The sequence below is a fragment of the Marmota flaviventris genome, chromosome 3, assembly GCF_047511675.1.
Source record: "Marmota flaviventris isolate mMarFla1 chromosome 3, mMarFla1.hap1, whole genome shotgun sequence".
In the NCBI taxonomy this organism is placed as follows: domain Eukaryota; kingdom Metazoa; phylum Chordata; class Mammalia; order Rodentia; family Sciuridae; genus Marmota; species Marmota flaviventris.
Window position 1 is genome coordinate 39,116,443 of NC_092500.1, and position 19,830 is coordinate 39,136,272.

General features: G+C 31.6%; 1 protein-coding gene across 4 annotated transcripts in view; it reads left to right on the top strand.

Annotated features, from left to right (window-relative positions):
- Ppp1r12a (protein phosphatase 1 regulatory subunit 12A) overlaps nt 1-19,830 on the top strand; it is a 137,612-nt gene that overhangs the window by 111,302 nt on the left and 6,480 nt on the right. For all 4 annotated transcript variants that reach the window (XM_027920474.3, XM_071609662.1, XM_071609663.1 and 1 more), the window contains 8 exons: nt 343-543; nt 776-944; nt 3,707-3,828; nt 7,156-7,221; nt 11,013-11,029; nt 12,064-12,199; nt 13,917-14,021; nt 18,254-18,301. In XM_027920474.3, coding sequence (XP_027776275.2) covers nt 343-543; nt 776-944; nt 3,707-3,828; nt 7,156-7,221; nt 11,013-11,029; nt 12,064-12,199; nt 13,917-14,021; nt 18,254-18,301 — 864 coding nt within the window. The remainder of the gene's footprint in view (nt 1-342; nt 544-775; nt 945-3,706; nt 3,829-7,155; nt 7,222-11,012; nt 11,030-12,063; nt 12,200-13,916; nt 14,022-18,253; nt 18,302-19,830) is intronic.

Below are 19,830 nucleotides of genomic sequence, written 5' to 3' on the forward strand. Positions count from 1 at the left end.
TAGATATAAATGTATGTAATGTATTATGTAAACGATGTATATTTTGTCTTTTCTTCCTCTGATCTTGGGAACAATTATATTCCTATCATATATCTCTTTTTTCTTAATAAAATTTCTGAATACTGAGACATTTTCTTACATTTATAACTTTCCCAGAATTTATCCTTGTGCTTACTCATGGTGATGCTTCTTAAAATAAATCACTTTGCTGCTTAAAAACTGTTTCAGTGTAAAAACCAATTTCAAACGTGATTATATGACATTTAATATATCTTTATAAAATATTCTTTCAAAATGACTTTTAATGCATCCCACAATTAATTTATCCCTTTTTGTGTGTAGGGGGTGACATTGACTGATCTTCAGGAAGCTGAAAAAACTATAGGAAGAAGTCGTTCTACCAGAACCAGAGAGCAAGAAAATGAAGAAAAAGAAAAGGAGGAAAAAGAAAAACAGGATAAGGAGAAACAAGAAGAAAAGAAGGAGTCAGAAACATCTAGAGAAGATGAATATAAGCAAAAATACTCTAGAACATATGATGAGGTAATAGTACAGCTGGGTTGAATAGGATGAATAGTTCTTATCATTGTAAGTATACCAGAGATTTATATACCAAGAAACCTTACATAGAAAATGTGAAAGGATTTTAGCTGGCATTCTGAATTACTTTGGCATGATTAGAAAAATTACTTTTCCTTTGAAATGAATCTTCAAGTGTTCTATATGTTTATTGTATTTAATATTTCAAGTGGATTTTAATTTTAATGTTTCACAGACTTTTCCACGTTATAGACCAGTATCAACTTCAAGTTCAACCACTGCATCCTCTGCCCTTCCTACAATGACCAGTTCACTCTATGCTTCAAGTCAACTAAACAGGCCAAATAGTCTTGTAGGTATAACTTCTGCTTACTCCAGAGGATTAACTAAAGAAAATGAAAGAGGTAAGAAGACTAATTTTGAAAATAATTTGTTTCATTTAAATAATCCTTTGAATTGATTTTTCCTAATTGATAATTAGGAACTAATTGATACAACCTAAACGGTTAGTTTTCTGCCTAAACAGAAAGAATGTGAGGTTGAGAAAAAAGTAGAAAATAAATATAGAAAATGATGTGATCTATAGTTAATATGAATCTTTATAATCTAATACTTTACAAATATCTTCGTGTATGCCTACAAAGAAAAGTCAATACAGAAAACATGACGGGTGCCTATTTCTTAGAGTGGTTTATTGGTGTAGCACTTTTCACATGCTTTAAGCTATTTCTTGCCTACATTTTAGAATATTTTCTTGTGAAATTCTTTTAAACTAAAATCACTTCACACACTTAATGTCCTTGTGAAACTGGAGAGTTTGAAATGAAACTTCATTCACTTATTCTGTTGGTGGATAGAATGTTTTAAGTTGGAGGCCTCTGCAGCCAAGAAAACCCATTTTAGTGTTAGACAGCTAATTACAGCAAGGGATGCCTTCCATCCTCAGCTCCAGGAGTAACAGCCAGCCAAACCTGATTCTTTTCCACTACCATTGAATGGTATGTTGTAGCCTTCAGTATTGCAGCTCTGAATGGCAGTTGTGCTCTCCAGTATTGCAGTAGACTATAGCAGCTTGCTACCAACTTCTTCTAAGTTTTCGTCTTGCAAATTCAAAGAATGAAATTCATGGGGTAATGGAAGACCAGAGAGAAAGGAGTAGGCTTTTTTCCAGGCATGAAGAACAGAAGCAGAATCTTGCAGGGGCAAGAGGATAACCCATGGAGGTTGCCCTCTGAGTGTGCTAGGCTAGGAGTTTATTTAGCACTTAGTTGATGCTGTTGATTCAGATTTATGCTAATCAGGGTTTGGAAAAGCAGTAACTCTATTGGTTAACTTTCCATTCAGGTCTGCCTCATTTCTGGTTTTGTTTGTTTGTTTGTTTGTTTGCCGCTCAGAGGAAAGTGGAATGTTGAGGTTGTTGGATTGTGGATGCTCAGGGCAGTAGTGCTGTACAGAGGAGATATCTGACCTGGGCCAGCACACCTCAGTCCCTTACTGGTGTGGCAGGCTCAGAGTCGATGGACCACACTCCAGGCCATGTGGGCCACAACTCTGGGATGACTTCAATTACTAAAACAAAAGTTTCATATGAATTCTTTAAAAATGGATTTCTTTCTCAGCTGTATATATTGGCTCATTAATTTTTATTATTACCATTTCCTATTTGATATAAACTTTCTATTAAAATTCTAATTATTACTACTTTATATTAGAGGTGAATGTTAAATAAAATGATTCCTAAATATAGGCATTTTATATTTTAAAAACTAAATCTTATAGTGTTACTTATGATAATATCAGTAATTATGTACTATAAACATCAGAAAAATAATTTTTCTTAATTTCCAGATAGATTTTCTTTTGTTAATTATTGAAATGGTTCAGTTCTTTGGGTTTGATCCTTAGCACCACATAAAAATAAAAAAAAATAAAAATAAAATAAAATAAAGGCATTCTGTCCATCTACAACTACAAAAGGAAAAAACTACTATGTGTGAGACCTATATAGTACTTGTAGACATTTTAAGCCACGATTTAGGGACATTTCACATAAAATTTCAGATTTTTTGGCTTTTATTAAAAAGTTGAAAAATTTGGCAACACGTCAGCAGTCGACTGGAGCTAAGTAGTAACATTTACCCATTCTCCCAGCCCATTTTAACTTAGTTATTCCAAATATCTGGATGGGCACTGTAGGCATTGGAGTTTCAGATTTTTGTTATAAAATTATACTAAAACAGTTTTAAGAACTCCTCTAATACTGATTTTGAGTTGTCTTTTGGTATGACTCTCTACTAACCACACAGTCTTTTATAAATCATTTTGTTTTCTCTATGTCTACTTTTTAAGCATATTCAAAGACTCTAATATTCTTGTAATGTATAAGCCTAAGGTAATTTTAACTGTTGCAGGGAAGAAATAGGAATCTTAAGACTAATATTTTATGTTGATTTATTTTTATTAAAGTAAATACATTTTACAGAACAAAATGGTTTGCTCTCAGATAGTATCTAACAGAAATGAAAAGAATACCGTATTACTGCTAAATGAGGACTGGCAGTAGTAGAAGCAGAAACTGATAAATTTATATGATTCCTGTTACCTGTCCCATTATTAAGATAGGTTTGGGGGTTTTGTTTTGTTTTGCTTTGCTTTGGTTTTCTCTTGAAGTATTATTTAGGCATAAGAACTATCTCCCTATCACAAAATAAGAACTTCAGGATTCCATCTCTCTAGCAAATATTATTTTGTTTTGAGCAAATTTTTTATTTTAAGCACTAGGAAAATGAAGATGATTCATTCTTATCCTGATATTTACGAATGTATCTAGGTGCTGGGATTGTGGTTCAGTGGCAGAGCACTTGCCTGGAACATGTGAGGCATTGGGTTTGATCCTCAGCACCACATAAAAATAAAAAATAAAGGTTTTGTGTCCGTCTACAACTAAAGGATTAAAAAAAAAAAAAAGAATGTATCTTAACAGGAGATAGAAATGCATGTTTATATGAAAGTGTATAAGGAACAATGAGAGAGGAAAAATTAATTACGATTTGTGAAATATAGGAGGCTTCACAAAAGAGGCTGACCTAGAATTGTTCTGATATACATCTTTTAAAATACGGTCAAGTTACATTTTTATCATATGTTTTATGTCAATCCTTAACAGAGGGAGAAAAAAAAGAAGAGGAGAAGGAAGGTGAAGATAAATCACAGCCTAAATCCATCAGAGAACGACGGAGACCAAGAGAGAAAAGAAGATCTACGGGAGTGTCTTTTTGGACACAAGATGTAAGAACCTTTTAAAACTAGTATAGTATTTTTAAAACTTGATTGTATACTTAATGTTTCCAAAAGTACATACTAACAATCACCTATATGCCTCATTATTATATATTATTAAATTATATATTAAATTCATCACTGTACTTTCTCAATTGAGTCTTTTAACTAAGAAAAATTCTTGATAAAAAATAGTTAGACTTTTGGTATCATGTACAAGCAGTTCTGTCCCAACTTTGGAATAAAAATTATAATAGCTGCTGCTCAGAGTACATATATTGATTATTATGTAATTACTAAACTGCTTCTTTGTTTTAGAGATTCTTGAAAGGAAGAGAGGTTGTACATATAATTTTGTTTTCACAAATATTTTAAGATTTATATAACAGTGATTTCCATCTTACGAAACGCCAGGTAGAGGCTTTGCTTTCTTTATCAAATTTCTACAGTCAAGTAAAAATTTTTATCCAGATCCCCAGTTGCATGCCTGCCAGTACTATTCACATACAAAATGAATTATGAGGAAGCACAGTGAAATTTATAGTGTTTTATTACAACATATACCTATGGAAGAACAAAACAATATGAGTTTTATCCTCTTTTTTTCCCATTTGTTTAAAGAAGAAACCTTTCATTGAAGTCCAGTATATATATGCAAAAACAGTTCATTAAAGTATAGCTTAAGGAATTAGTGTTAAAAATAACAATACATATATCCCCCCGTATTTTTTCTCTTGAGCTTTATCAATCCTCATTTTCATTGTAAACCAGTATCCTGATTTGTAACAGCATAATTAGCTGTTTGCTCTTGAAGAACATTGAATAGAACTGTAAATTTTGTGATGTTTTAATCTCTTTTACCCATTCTTCTAAAAAGAAATAAACTTATCTGCTTTCCTATTGAATTGACCCTTAAATGATTACATGTTCCTCTTTATCTATAATGTTTTATCTTAAAGTTTGCTTCTTTGAAAAGCTTTCTTTTGATTAGCCTGTGCATATATATCTTTTCTATACTTTTATGTTCTACTTATAACAATGTATTAAGGGCAACATTTCTTTGAACAGGTTTATCTTTTAATTTCAGTTCATATTCATTTATTAATATATTGCATGTGCTACAAATAACATAGTTTAAAATATATGAAGAGTTAAGATACATTTTAAAACTGCATGTTATTTGTAGTATATGTAGTTGCACAAAATATGGGAAAGTATTAAATGGAGTTAAAGAGATTTTATATTTTTGTATTGGCCATGATGTGAATAAAGTATTCACATATGATTGGTTGTTTTTTTAAAGTTTCTTTTGATCAGTAATATTCTCCCTCCCTTGTTTTAAAACTTTTTTTTTTTTTTTTTTTTTTAGTTTTAGTTGGACACAGTATCTTTATTTTGTTTTTACGTGGTGCTAAGAATCAAACCCAGTGCCTCATGCATGCTAGGTGAGCACTCTACCACTGAGCCACAATCCCAGCACCTAAAACAATTATTTTTAAAGGAGCTGAGTTATCACATCTCTGAAGGGTAATTTACCATAGTCCTCTGGGTTTGTTTTTATTTTTTAAATATTTCTGTAAATTGGTACTTGGAGTTAATGAATTGATCTGGTTTAGTAGTCCTTAAACAATGTATTTTATTCCTCCATCAGGAAATATATAATGTCTGGTTGATATTAATGGATTGCCCACTAACACTTTTCATAAACAATAAAATAAAACCTTGTATTCTTAGCATCCTATCATTTGGTAAGTTTTATTACTTAAAATTATTTTCTCAATAATTCATATGTATTGGAAATTACTACATAGGCAAAGCTGCTTAGTATTTCCCCCCCAATTGTATTGAAATCAATTCTTTCTTTAAAAGTACACTTTCTGGAATCGTGCACTTGACCCTTTTATTATAAGAATCCTTCCTCAGACCCATATTGGCAGTCCCACTGTTTTTTAATTTGAGCCAGCATTGATTGAGTTCTAATCATCCATCAAAGCACAGGACTCCTGTTATTTTTATTGCCCCATGTTTGCACCTTAGCAGACAACGTACAAAAATCCAAAGCTTAAAGAAAGGGTGGTGTGTAGTCAGGCAACTCATTTCTCTATCGTAATATTTGTTTCCTTTTCTTAGTTACAACTTTTTAGGAACTCTGAGCCTTCCCACTTTTTTCTTCCCAGTTCCTGTGCTCTCCCATGAAACAACAATGCATAAAGGCAATCAGTTCATGACATACTAGTGGCAACACGTCATCATTTTCTCTTCTTCACTTATTAACTAACTTCACATACTTTTTTTGGTACTAAGGATTGAGCCCAGAGGCACTTAACCACTGAGTCACATCCTCAGCCCTTTTTTATATTTTATTTAGAGACAGATTCTGTTGAGTTACTTAGGGCCTTGCTAAGTTGCTGAGGCTGGTGTTTTTTTAATTTTTAATTGTAGTTGGACACAATACCTTTATTTATTTTTAGGTGGTACTGAATATTGAACCCAGGGCCTCGCACGTGCTAGGCAAGTGCTCTATCACTGAGCCACAACTCCAGCCCCCGAGGCTGGCTTTGAATTTGTGATCCTTCTGCCTTAGCCTCCCAAGCAGTTAGGATTACAGGTGTATGCCACTGCACCCAGCTCACATATCAAAGTAATAACTTTTACAAAGATTCTGTGTAATCTTTTGAATACTTCTGTAAAGTTTATATCCTCACTTTATGTATGAGGTAACTGTGGCTCAAAAATTTTTAATTTGCCTTAAGTCACACAGCTGAAAATAACTGTATTAATATGAAACTAGGTTTATCCAGTTTAAAGCCTGTAGTATTTGTATATTGAGCCTGAGTCAGATATGTTTGAACACCAATTTCTCTTTTATATTTCTTGAATATTTGAAGGCATAATCTGGAATTCTAGACGTTTATCATATTCTGACCTACATTTTCTATTCCATGTACTCCCAAGAAATTTCTAGAAGGAACCCCACCTAAACATATTAGGACTGTTGGGAAACTCTTACTAAACTTAACAAATCTAGCTTTTATTTACATAAAATAATTTTTTTGTGCTGCTTCATGATATTTGAGTAGCTTAATAGTAGTTAATTGGAGCATACACAGTATCATAATATAAAGTAGAATATCTTCTTTCTTTCTTACCTTAAATTTCCATTTCCTTACCTTCAATAGAAATGTGTTTCCTAAACCACATGTTAGATAGGTTTTTGTCATCGTATACCCTAGCCTACTTAGTTTGTGCCATGCCAACAAAATAGGCTTTCTCTAAATAGGATTGAAAAATTCCCATTTAAAAATCATTTTTTTTAATTTCATAAATCTATTTTAGAGTGATGAAAATGAACAAGAACAACAATCAGATACAGAAGAAGGATCCAATAAAAAAGAAACTCAGGTAAATAGCATTATTTTTGTATTGAATAATATTCATATTTACAGAATTACTTTTGAATTGTGTTTAATTTATAGTAATTCATACAAGCATATTGTACCTATCTACAGAGATACAGTATCAATGATTGCTTAAGGGTTAAAGGTAGAAGGACTAAATAGGGACAAACAGGATATCTTAAGAGGTGATAGAAGTGTTCTGGATCTCTATTGTAGTACTAGTTTCATGGATGTACAACACCTACCAAACACATCAAGTGGACATAGTTTATTGTATATAATTTAACCTTCAGAGCTGAGAAGAAAATACCTAAAGGATACTTCTCAGAAGTTGTGGAAATCTAGAACTAGCAGACTCAGATTTTTATTTCTATAGATGGTAAAGTTAAGTTCTAGAGGAAATGGACCTCTAACTTTCTTTCTCCAAAGAACTTTTATATTGATTATTAGAAATGATACTCCTAACCATCTTTTTTTAAAAAAGGCTTTTTTACCCTCTCAGTAGTGATGAAGGGTTTAAGGCAATTTTGAATGACTTAAGGTTGCACAGATAACAAGCAGTGGGAGTTTCTTCCCCTTGCCTTTTTTACCCTCCCCATTTGCTATTGTTTGGGTATGCAGAAAGATCAAATACTTTAATTCTATTCACATAGGGACTGCCAACATGAGTTACCACTCTCTGGCCTGAAATAGCATCTCAGTCATGTTGATGTTATCTTCTTCATTTTGTCTTGGGGATAGCACAATCCTTTCAGTCTGCATGGAAGTATGTAGAGTAATGTGAAGCGACCAAAAGCTAGTTGCCTATGGTATGTGACTATAGACATTCCCATTAGAGCCAAGTGTTCCTATTTTAACTCAAAAGATACTTTTATGGGGTGGGGGCTATAGCTCAGTGGCAGTGCGCTTGCCTAGCATGTGTGAAGCACTGGGTTCCCGATCCTCAGCACCACATAAAAATAAACAAATAAAGGTATGCTGTCCATCTACAACTACAAAAAAAATTAAAAAAAGAAAAAAGATACTCTTATATATTAGGTAGTCAGATAGATTGAGGAGTGAATTAGTACTGAGGGTAAATTATTGCAAGGGTAAAGCTTTGTCACGTCTGTCAATTAAACCTTTTGCATATCAGTTGTTAAAACTCCCCCAATTCATCTCTGTCCCTTCTTTATTATATTCTATTGTAACAAATTCTCCCATCATTTCCTTTCCCAGTTGTACTCTATGAATTCCCATCTCTCAAGGGGTAAAAAAGTGGACAGGTAAACAAGAGAAAGGAAATTAGTAAAACATCCCCAGCTGACACTTCTAACTGACTTATCACACAGACCCACCTTCCTCAAGCTGGGTGGAAAGGAGAAGTTTCTTACTTACTTTGAAGCATATACTGTGTTTAAATTTTACTGTAAAAATTATGCATGAAATACATTAAGATTCTTAGAACATTGTTTCTAGAAAAAAAGTTTTCTTAGTTCCAAACAATTTAAATAATTTTTGTCTTAAATAGAAGAGTCTATAGATCTTACTTTGTGCTAGCATTCTTTTAGTCACAAGTAATAGAAAATCCAACCCAAACTGGATATCAATACATTATTGTACTCTGGTAATGTTATATAGTTTTATATGTTAGCTTCGTCTTCAAAATAATTTATCTCATATGTATGGAATTATAGTTGGCTTAGGTTAGACATGTCTACCACTGAGGTGTTAGGGCCATCTTGCTCCTAGTATGGGCTATATATCATCATCTCATCTAAACCTTAATGACTGCTATACCTTGAGGAAAAGGAAGGATGGAGTGAAGATGCTGACCCACAATGTCTTCTGCAATATCTTACTACAGTTCTTCTCCCAATAAGTGTGCTGTTCTCTTGAAAACTAATAGCATTAGCCCTAACTTCTTTGAAAAAATGTGAGGAGCAAAATTCTTCTTATGTCACTTTCTGAAGTGGCCTTATAATTACCTCAAAAATGTCTTCAACAACAAAGCTTCTAAACAGTTTTTTTTAATCCAATCTAAACACATTGACAGATGACTTTCTGGCATGTGTTTGTTTGATTGAAGAAAAGTAAATTTTTAGATGCTATGAAGTCTCTGAAAAGTTCTGAATTACATGTAAAACTGAATTTACTTTCAGCATATAAAAATAAAATTAAGATGAAATTTTATAACATAATTTGAATTACTTTGTCATATCATTGTTCATTATTTCCAAAAATTGAGTTTCTGTTGCTTTGGTTATTGTGATTTGTTTTCCTTAAGCTATTGAATGGTAAAAAAATTTAGCACACAAAGAACATTGGTGATAAATCAATTTAAAACAAGTATGACACCAATTTAAAAAAAAAAAAAGTTTTGATTATTTAAGCATGTAAAGCTGGAATATAGCAGAAAAGATACCTTTATTAAACTTAGATGACACGAAGTTGTTCAGTTTAAAAGTAAATAATTGTAGCCTTTTCTAACATTAAACGTTTAATATTTGAGGATCAGTAAAAACTAAATAAATAAGGGTATTTAGACAAAGTTTGATATCCTTTTTATTATTGAATGCCTCTGTGTCTTTTTAAAACTGCATGTTACTTATATGACTTTTTATAAAAGTATATTCACAAATCCAGTATATACATACATACATACATTTATACATACATAAACGGGGAACAGAATGTAATGAAATTTAAAATTTTACAAAAATAAAAATACAAATGACCAAGAAGCTGCAAAATGTATTCTAGCTCATTAATAACTAAAGGCATGACAGTATAAAATGGAAATTGATAAAAAGTTAATAATGCCCATATTGATATGACTACTAATATGATATATGTGCATGATCACATATATAAAGTCTTAGAACTATAATAAATTGAGCTTTTTTGGAGATCAGCTTTACAATACATATCAGAAGCATTAAGGAAATGTTCATTTGTTTTTAAGTTAACACTTCTGCTTTGAGAAATTTTTTCCAAGGATATAAATCAAGTATATAAAGATAAAACTAGCAGCATTGCCTATAAAGCAAAATAATGAAAACACTCTAAATGTCTATTCTCAGGGAGTAGATTAAATAAAATGCATGTGCATAAATAAGTATTTTGTGTATTCACATAAATCTTCTATGTATGAAAAATGTTAGCAGTGGTTGTCTAAGGGATGGACAATGAGGAACTACAGAGGAACTTTGTATACCATGTACTTTTATGAACTTTTAGCAAACAGAAAAATTAGAAGAATATTTTTATTCTGGAAGAAGGATTTTATAATATAGGGAGCAAGAACATGCTAGGTGAAATAAGCAGAACACAAAAAGACATACTACATGATTTCATTTATGCATACATCTATAGAAGTCATACTCAGAAAAAATAGAATGATGGTTCCCAGGCCTCAAAACCAAAAATGAATAAAATTGTTGTTTTATTTACTTTGTCACATAGTAAACTTGACATTTCTTAAATGTAAACATGTCACTTCTTTTCCTGAGTATAAGTAATAGATACTTTTTTTTAGTCTCTCCTTATTTTTTCTTCTAGTTAAAAAACTACATGTGGTGGTGTTTGTATGAATTCACAAATGTAACCATATGGTATTGTGCATATAAAAATATACAGTTATGCTTTTATTCTATAATTTCATTCTAACAATAACCTCATTAAAGCATATTTAGCAAATTGTTTAATAGTGTGAAACATTGTTAATGTCAATTAAGTTCACTTGTTCAGTCATCAGTTAATAGTTTAATGAAATGAAAGCATCAAATTTAGTATGCCTGTTTTTTTTCTTTTTAGACGGATTCCATTTCTAGGTATGCTTTACTTTTTTTCTCATTTTTATCTTTTCTAGAAATATGTTGCTAATATTTATGTATTTTGTAAGTTTATAATGAGTTGGGTAATTTTTAAAAACCTATAGAAATTTAAATGACCCAATCCCTATTATTAGCTTTTCTTTGTTAAAGGCTTTACTTTTAGTTTATTGGTCATAGTAAGTCACTATAAGGGAAGAAAGATTTTTCCCACATCTTTGCAAGTGATACTTTTTCCAGAGTTTCCTAAGTTATTTCAGCTTTGACTGTTTCATTATTAACATCAGGGACTGATGAAATACACACTTATCCAAAAATTTATTTGGTTAGATATTTAGTATCTCTTCCCTTAACCCTGCTTTAGTAAAAGAAAATGAAGATATGTTTAAAAGTTTCATCTAACTCAAAATTACTGTCCTTCAGTCTATTCTCAGTTTATTTCTCTTACCCATAATTGTTAACCAAAGCTCTATAAAAACAAGAATGTGTTTTATATATTGATGAGTCTCTTAAATTAAAATGCAGAAACCATAGCATTTATCAGAAAAGGTAACCTGAATTCAGAATTAGATAATAAAAGGATTCACAATTAAAAGTAAAGATATATTCTTCCTGATTAAGGCAAACCCCACTATCTATCACTTTGGATACACTGTATTTTATCAAATCTAAGATGTTATTAATTTAAAACATTAGCATATGCCACTTACAAAGGAAAGGTGCTGCCATTTAAATTATGCTATCAATTAAAAGCCACATTTTGATGTCAGGGATGTTAAAATGTGGGAAAATACATAATTTAAAACTTCATAAATAGTTTATCAAATGTAAAACCATCTCTGACTTTTGGATATAGAGATTTTGAATCTTCAAATAATATAAGTTAATAGTATTTTAAAAATCCCTTTATCAAAAATTGATAAGATAAATTAGGGAGACTATTTTGGAATATTGAATTAACATATGCTAGAATGTATGTAATCTGTGAAAGAAAGTCTGTAATAAAGTTTTTGACTATAACCTATCTTTTGAAGATATGAAACCAGTTCCACTTCAGCTAGTGATCGGTATGATTCCTTGCTGGGTCGCTCCGGATCGTATAGTTACTTAGAAGAAAGAAAACCATATAGTAGCAGGCTAGAAAAGGACGACTCAACTGACTTTAAAAAGGTACTTGGGTTACTTATATTTTTAATTAAAAATAAATTATCTTTTGTGTTGAAAAATATATTTCAGTATTATTCTAGAAAACTTATATCTTGAAATAACTTTCATTTTTCGTTTTTGGTAAGTAATGGTAAATAGAATATAAATAGCTGTTTGTTTTTTAAAGGAAAGAGATAAATACCCAGTACTTTATTTTACACTTAAGTGTATCAAGCCATTACTGTGATTGAGCTAGAAAGGGGTATTCGGTAGTTAAAGTATACATATGGTATATGTTCACACACTTTGTTTATTGATTTGTTAGCAGAAAGCAGCCATACAGAAAAATATGGCTTTTTTAAAGAGAATATAGTTTTTCTTAGTAACTAGAAACTTGTGATAGATCAGGTGTTATTAAGGACTAGGGATTAATTGATAAATAAATCCTAAAACCTCAGCAACCTATGGTTTCAAGTATTATTATTCACATTATGAGCTTGGAATAAACCTTATGAAGTTTATAGAGAAGGAAGGGTCTTGTGGTATTTGTACATTTTCCTATTATCAGGCAACTCTTTGAATTATGTATTTAATTTATAAGGCAAATGAGCAAGTGTAGCAAGGGAGGAAGTTGTTTCCCATTATGAGTTTGATTCAGGCATTTATTTAATAAATAACTGAATACTCAAATTATGCTAACTGGTTAGATCTATAAGTGAGCAATGAGATGGAGATAATGTACCTCTCTTATGGGCATATTCCATATAGGAGAGATAAACATCTTACAAATGAATTATAATTTAAAAATTGGACCAGTCACCCTGAACAACAGAAACAATTGGCTTATGCCTGTAATCCCAGCAGTTCAGGAGGCCGAGAGAGGAAGATGGTGAGTTTGAAGCCAGCCTCAGCAAGGGCAAGGCACTAAGCAATTCAGTGAGACCCTGTCTCTAAATAAGATACAAAGTAGAGCTGAGGAGGTGGCTCAGTAGTTGAGTGCCCCAGAGTTCAATTCCTGGTACAAAAAAAAATTATAAATGTGTATAACAAATGAAAGTGGTGGGATATATGAATGGGTTTCCTAAGAAAATGAGGCTTCAGGTAAGAAAAGAAGGTTGATTCGTTGTTAATGAGCAAAAATGGGAGAGAAAATGTCCAGATGAAGTGAACTGTAAGCATATAGACATTGTGGTACAAGGATACATGATACATTGAAATAATTAAATGTTGATGTATAGGCTGAAACCAGTGTTTTATTATAAACCATTTTAAAGTTATCTGTATGCTAAAAATATTGGAAAGCCTTCATGGGTTCTTAATTTGTGTGTGTTTGGGTGGAAGGGGTGACAGAACTGTTGGCGTAAGAAAATGAGAGATTTTTATTTTGAAAAGTTAAACTTTGTTTTTATGTATACAACAGATTAGAGGGAGGAGTATAATCTGTATAAGAAATGATATTAGTCAGAATTACCATGGAAGAAGTAGAGATGGGGGGAAAAAGTAGATTCAAGCGTTAAGAAGACAGAATCATCAGAAAAGGGAAATGTCTTGAATTTTACCAAATGAAATTTGGATTTAAACATTAGTAGAAATATTTTGCTTGCCTTTTAATTTTAAGTCATAGAAGTAAAATGATTAATGTAACTGACACTATCACCTCCTTTGTAGAAATTTAGGAGGGTGTAATAGGCAGAAAACGCATAAGAACAGAAAAATAATTTGTTCTCCCCTATTTTTATAGCTTTATGAACAAATTTTAGCTGAAAACGAAAAGTTGAAGGCACAGCTACATGATACAAATATGGAATTAACAGATCTTAAATTGCAGTTGGAAAAGGCCACCCAGGTTTGTACCCTTTTCTCTTTGTTATTCTCAAATTACATTAAAATTTTCCCTGGTATGTCTCTGTCATCTCTACAGAATCATCCTATAGCCTTTTTGTTGTTGTTGTTGTTGACCAGACTCTGGACTGTGTAAATGCTAGGCAAGTATTCTACACCTGCTTATACCCCCATTCCTCAAAATTTCTTTATAAAAATTTTTATGAATATTTCTGTTTATTCAAGTAAAAGTGACTAAAGGTAATAGTGCTAGATCATTTTAACTTCTTTTGTAACTTCCCTTCTGTGTAACAGCCTAGAGAAGACAGACAATTTTGGACACTACAGTTGAGATAGCTAAGCAAAACTCAAATTGTTTTCCAATTTCTTTTCTGTGGTATATATTAATAGTTACAGTATATAGTAATAGACCTATCTCCTCCTCAGCCTCTTCCTTTCCCAAAACAAGAAAAAAAAAAATTGTGTTCAAATAACCTTAGGAATGCTACATATTTTATATCTTGGAGATTAGACAGGATCTATTTATATGTTAAAGACTAAGAGGTCTATAATTTTGAAGAACATACATTTGCTTAATTTTAGCATGTTACTTTATAGCATAAGCATATTTCTGCATTTAGAATTCATCTTGAAAGCAGTGATCTAAATAGCACTGATCTACGAGTGGACAGAATACTTCTTTTTGGTCAGTCTTTTATATCGACGTTTTCCTTAATTTCTAAAAATTTAGTCTCTGTGTTTGACTTATACTTGTTACTAGGTCCTTTTTTTATTTTTTAACCACTGTTGTGTTGTAAAGCAATTGTTTGTGCACAGTGCATGCTATGCTAAAATTCAGGGGTCATGCTCATGAGGTTGAAAAGATTCCTCAGATCTTTCAGTTAATTGGGGTTTAATAAGAGGATGCACAAAAAAGTAAGAACAAGAACACATTTCATAGTAAGTTGTCATAATAACTTGAAATGTCATACAATTTAAAACCTCTAGGCTGGAGGTGCTGCTCAGTGGTAGAACGTGTGCTTAGCATTCATGAGGCCCTGGATTCAATTGCTAGCACCAAAAAATAGGAAAGCTACAGCATGTGGTTTAGGTACAAATTTCTGATTCTTCTAAAGCCAGAGAAACAAGTCACTGGGTTTAAAGTAAAACAACTGTTGCATTGGCTGACACTCTTGAATATCATGCCTAGTATACTAACTTAATAATGAGAAGGATAAACTGAACTTCGTCAAAGTTAAACTGTTAAGCATTGAAGTGAACATTTTTGTCCAACTTTAGAACATTTGTCCTGAGAATTGAAGTCTACCAGGAATTCTTCCACCTGATATGTTTTATTATTCTTTTCATGACTATTCATAAATATACATAGCAGTAGCAGTTTGATAGTCATATGGAATATTTCCCAGGGAACTATCATCCTGCTTAGAATTAATCCTTAGAGGGACCTTTATATACTAGCAGTGGAAATGTAAATTAGTACAGCCATTATGGAAATCAGTATGGAGGTTCCTCGAAAAAAACTGAAAATGGAACTACCATATGATCCAGCTATACCATTCCTTGCTGTTTATCTGAAAGGATTAAATTGAAGTCAGGATATCCTAGAGACACATGCATTCCCATGTTTATGGCAGCCCAGTTCACAATTACCAAGTTATGGAACCAGCTTGGATATCTCTTAACAGGTAAATGGATAAAGTATATACATGTTAAATAACGTTAATAAATCAATGGAGTTTTTTATTCAGCTATAAAGAAGAATGAAATTGTCATTTGCAGAAAAGTGAATGAAACCGGAGAGCATTGTGTTAAGCAGAATAAGCCAAACTCAGAAAAACAACTGTCATTTTCTCACATATGTAGAAACCAAAGGGAAAAAGGGGATCTCATGAAAATGAAGGAAGAGTGTTAGTTTATTGGGGAAGGGGGTTGAAGTTGATTTAATTTTGTTATGTACATTAATGAATATGCCACAATAAAACATACACCAATATTTACCAAAAAAAGAATCCTTAGTATGCATGAAGTCCTGGGTTCAATCCCTGGCACCACAATTAAAAAAAAAAAAAAATCTTGAAATTTAGGTCTGTTTGATAGCATTTAGCAAGAAGCCCAGAATTCTTAAATCCTGGCCTAAATGAGCATTGTCTACCCTGTACAGTCTCCAATGGAAATAAATAGGCCAATTTATCAAAACCAGTTGGCTTTATACATGCCAAATGACAAGTTCACCAGATTACTAATTGGGATTTTAAAAGCTAGAACTAGCATGTGTAACTAAAAGCAGTAACTAAATAAAAATGTTAACTAAATCTTTTTTTTTGGTGTGGGGGGGCCTGGGGATTGAACTTAGGGGCACTCAACCACTGAGCCCCAGCCCCAGCCCTATTTTGTTATTTTATTTAAGAGACAGGGTCTCACTGAGTTGCCTAGCTTTGAACTCGCAATCCTCATGCCTCAGCTTCCCGAGCTGCTGGGATTATAGGCATACACTACCGCGCCTGGTTTTTTTTTTTTTTTTTTTTTTAATCTATGAAATTGGCAAACAAATCACAAAATACTACAATGTTCCCATTTGGGGAAAAAAGATTCCCAGTGAAATGCCTTTTTTGTTTTAATTTTTAAAATCATTGAAATGCCATTTTTCATCTAAAATTATAAATTTACATACAATGGCATAATGCTATTTCTGATCTTTTTCATCTAATTTTAAATTGTTTCAGTCTTAAGTATTTTATGATTCATTTGTAGATCTCATGTGGCATGTCAACCTTTTGTTGTATATTTCTAGCAAATAAACATTTTAAATTAAAAACTGCCAAAAATCAGAATTAGCTGAAATAGTTCTACTCATATTTGAAATTATGGATTGAATTTCTAAAAAAAGAAACAATATATCAATTTTTGCTTTTTCAAAAAGAGTAAGTGCAAAAATATAAAACCATTTAAAATAACAGACAAAAGTAAAGATATGTGGGATTATGCATGATGAGTTCTTTAAATTTTTGTACTATAACGATAAATAAGAAATTCTGAAAGAAGATTTTAAAAGTAACTGTTACAGGTCCTAAAGATATTAAAACATGAATGCAGAAAGGCATAGCAAAAAAAAAAGGCGTATTTTTTTTTTTTTTAATTACCACATTAGGGCTAGGAATGTGGTTCAGTGAGAAGCCCTGGGTTCAATCCCCAATATGGCAATAAACGGAAAATGGAAAGAGAAAAATATAAAATTACCATAGTAAACAGTGAAAATTTGTGCTTAATTAATGATGAGCTGTCTTTAAAGTACATTTGTGTTGAGTAGCCATAAGAGTCCATTCTTGTTAAAGTTGTCCAGAAACATTTTTGGTAAGTTAATAAAACTGGATTTTCAGAAAATTGTCTTTTGAGGAGTGAGCCATTTGTTGAATTTATTTCAGCAAATTGACTAGGAGTCCCAAGGGTCTGTGTAGAGGTCAAAGTAAATATGATCTTAGATTCCACTTGCTTTTAACTGAGCCTGTGCTCATTATCCAGATTAGAGCTCTTGAATACAGGGTGCAGCATATGACTTAAAATCCGAAGGTCCTTTATGTACCCCTACAACCAAGCTCACGTCTCAGGATTTAATCAACTTTGGGCTGGTTGCATAGTACATCAAGTGAAAAAACAAGAGACCTGATCTCCTCAGAAGAAAGTCTATATAGCTAGAATTTTTTACAAGTGAAAATTTATGAACCCTTTTACCAGTTCTGGGGCATGTTTGGAAAAGAAAAATAGAAGGAGTGAGCAAGACTACAATACATATGAGGAGGACAGAAAGACAAGTTTACTGGCCTGGCTGCATGTATATAGTGCCTACTCGGTTGGGTAATATTTCATTCAAGGTTCTAGAATCTGGCCATTCAGATTAGTCAATGCTAATGGTGCAAGAAAGAAGAGAATTTGAGCATCTGAGGGAAAACTAAGATGGTTTCATTTTTATTCTACAATACTCACCAATCTTTAGCCCCAACTAAACTATGAAAAGTATGGAAAATTATATAGGCCATAAAATTAAATACAAGGAAATGATTCCATTACTTTTTATTCTTTATGGTTTTCAATACAAATCTTGTTTTCTTCACTCACATCTGCATGTTACACCACCTAAATATTGTAATTTCTTTAAATACTTAAAGGAGGGTTACTGTGCCTCCCCATCTTAATTGCACTTACAACCCCTTTATAATCTAACTGCTTGCTTTGTTGCAGAGACAAGAAAGATTTGCCGATAGGTCACTATTGGAAATGGAAAAAAGGGTAAGTGTCTATCTCATTGACTAAGAAATTATTTTCCTTCTTTACTGTTTTGTATAAGCAGTGTTAGGGTTTTTTGTTTTGTTTTATGGATAGTTTTAGCTAGCTTAAATTAATATTACCTGAATAAATATATAGCTGTGGGGCCTCTAGTATGAAATGGCCTTAATTAAAATTTAGTATACCACATTATTCTCTTAATGAATTATTTTTAAAACATTCTTTCCCCAGTACCAAAATCTATACATTGTGATAGTGAAATCTGATATTTAAAAAATGCTATTTATCTTTATGTACATAATATATACTGCTTCATGTATATGCATACCTTTTAATCATATATTTGTTTCGATTTTTTAAATTAAAATATTTCATTTTTTTAACTTTTTTTTTTTTTTGCAGTTGTAGATGGACAGAATACCTTTATTTTATTTTTTAATTTTTATTTGCTGCTGAGGATCAAACCCCTTGCCTCACGAGGCATGCTAGGCAAGCGCTCTGCCTGTGAGCTACAGCCCCAACCCAAATACTTCATTCTTGCAATAAAATTTTTTAAGTCTGGAGTCATCAAATTTTCACATTCTTTTGAAACTTAATGCTATTTTAATTTTGAGTTTAAATATTATCTTAACCTATTTTAAACAAGAAAATATTGATTTCAAGAAGATTCTTATGCTTTTTATGCCTTTCTACAATTTTTTTTTTTATTGGCTGTGATATATTCATTTAAATACACTCCACTTAATATTGCTCAGTAGTCTGGAAATGGCCATAGAAGTAAATCTACAAGTTTAATCTGAGCAGTTGAAAATTTATACATGATCCAAAAGCTAAAGGAAAAGTTCTTAAAGAGTATCTGTAGTGCAAGTGAGTTGTGCCTACACTTGTGGGGTTTTAAAGAAGAAATTGCGTCTTGGTAGCATTGCTCTTTAGGCCAAAGAATAATCAGAATTGATATCACATTTTTCTTTCATTTTTAAAAAATAACCAATTTGCCTTTTTCACCCAAAAGTAAAATAAACAAACCAACAAATACAGTTTGTTAATGTGGCCTTTACTAAATTGTACTTTGCAATAACTTTCTTTTTATTATTATTGGAGCAAGGTTTAAAAATAAGTGTAATGAGTCATTTTTTAATTGGTATAATTAATACTTGTTTAAAACAGAATCACTTATTAAATTATTGTATATTGTTTATATACCATACATTATTTTTATAATATATCTCATTGAATTTGTTTCAAAGATACACAGAAATAATAAAATCATTTCTCTATTAATCATATACTAATGGTTGAAATGAAAGATATGTAACAAAATATACTTAATCAAAATATGTATTTATATTTGAGAGTCACATTTTTAAGAATATTTAATTTTTTATGAAAGTAATGTGCTTATTACAAAATTTTAGCAAAAGAAGAAAATATAAAAATCATCCATAATCTTATCAGAGAGAGTTAATATTACCCTTGTGATTATGCTTGTGATCTGACATTCTCACTGACCTTTTTTTTCTGCTTGTCAAATG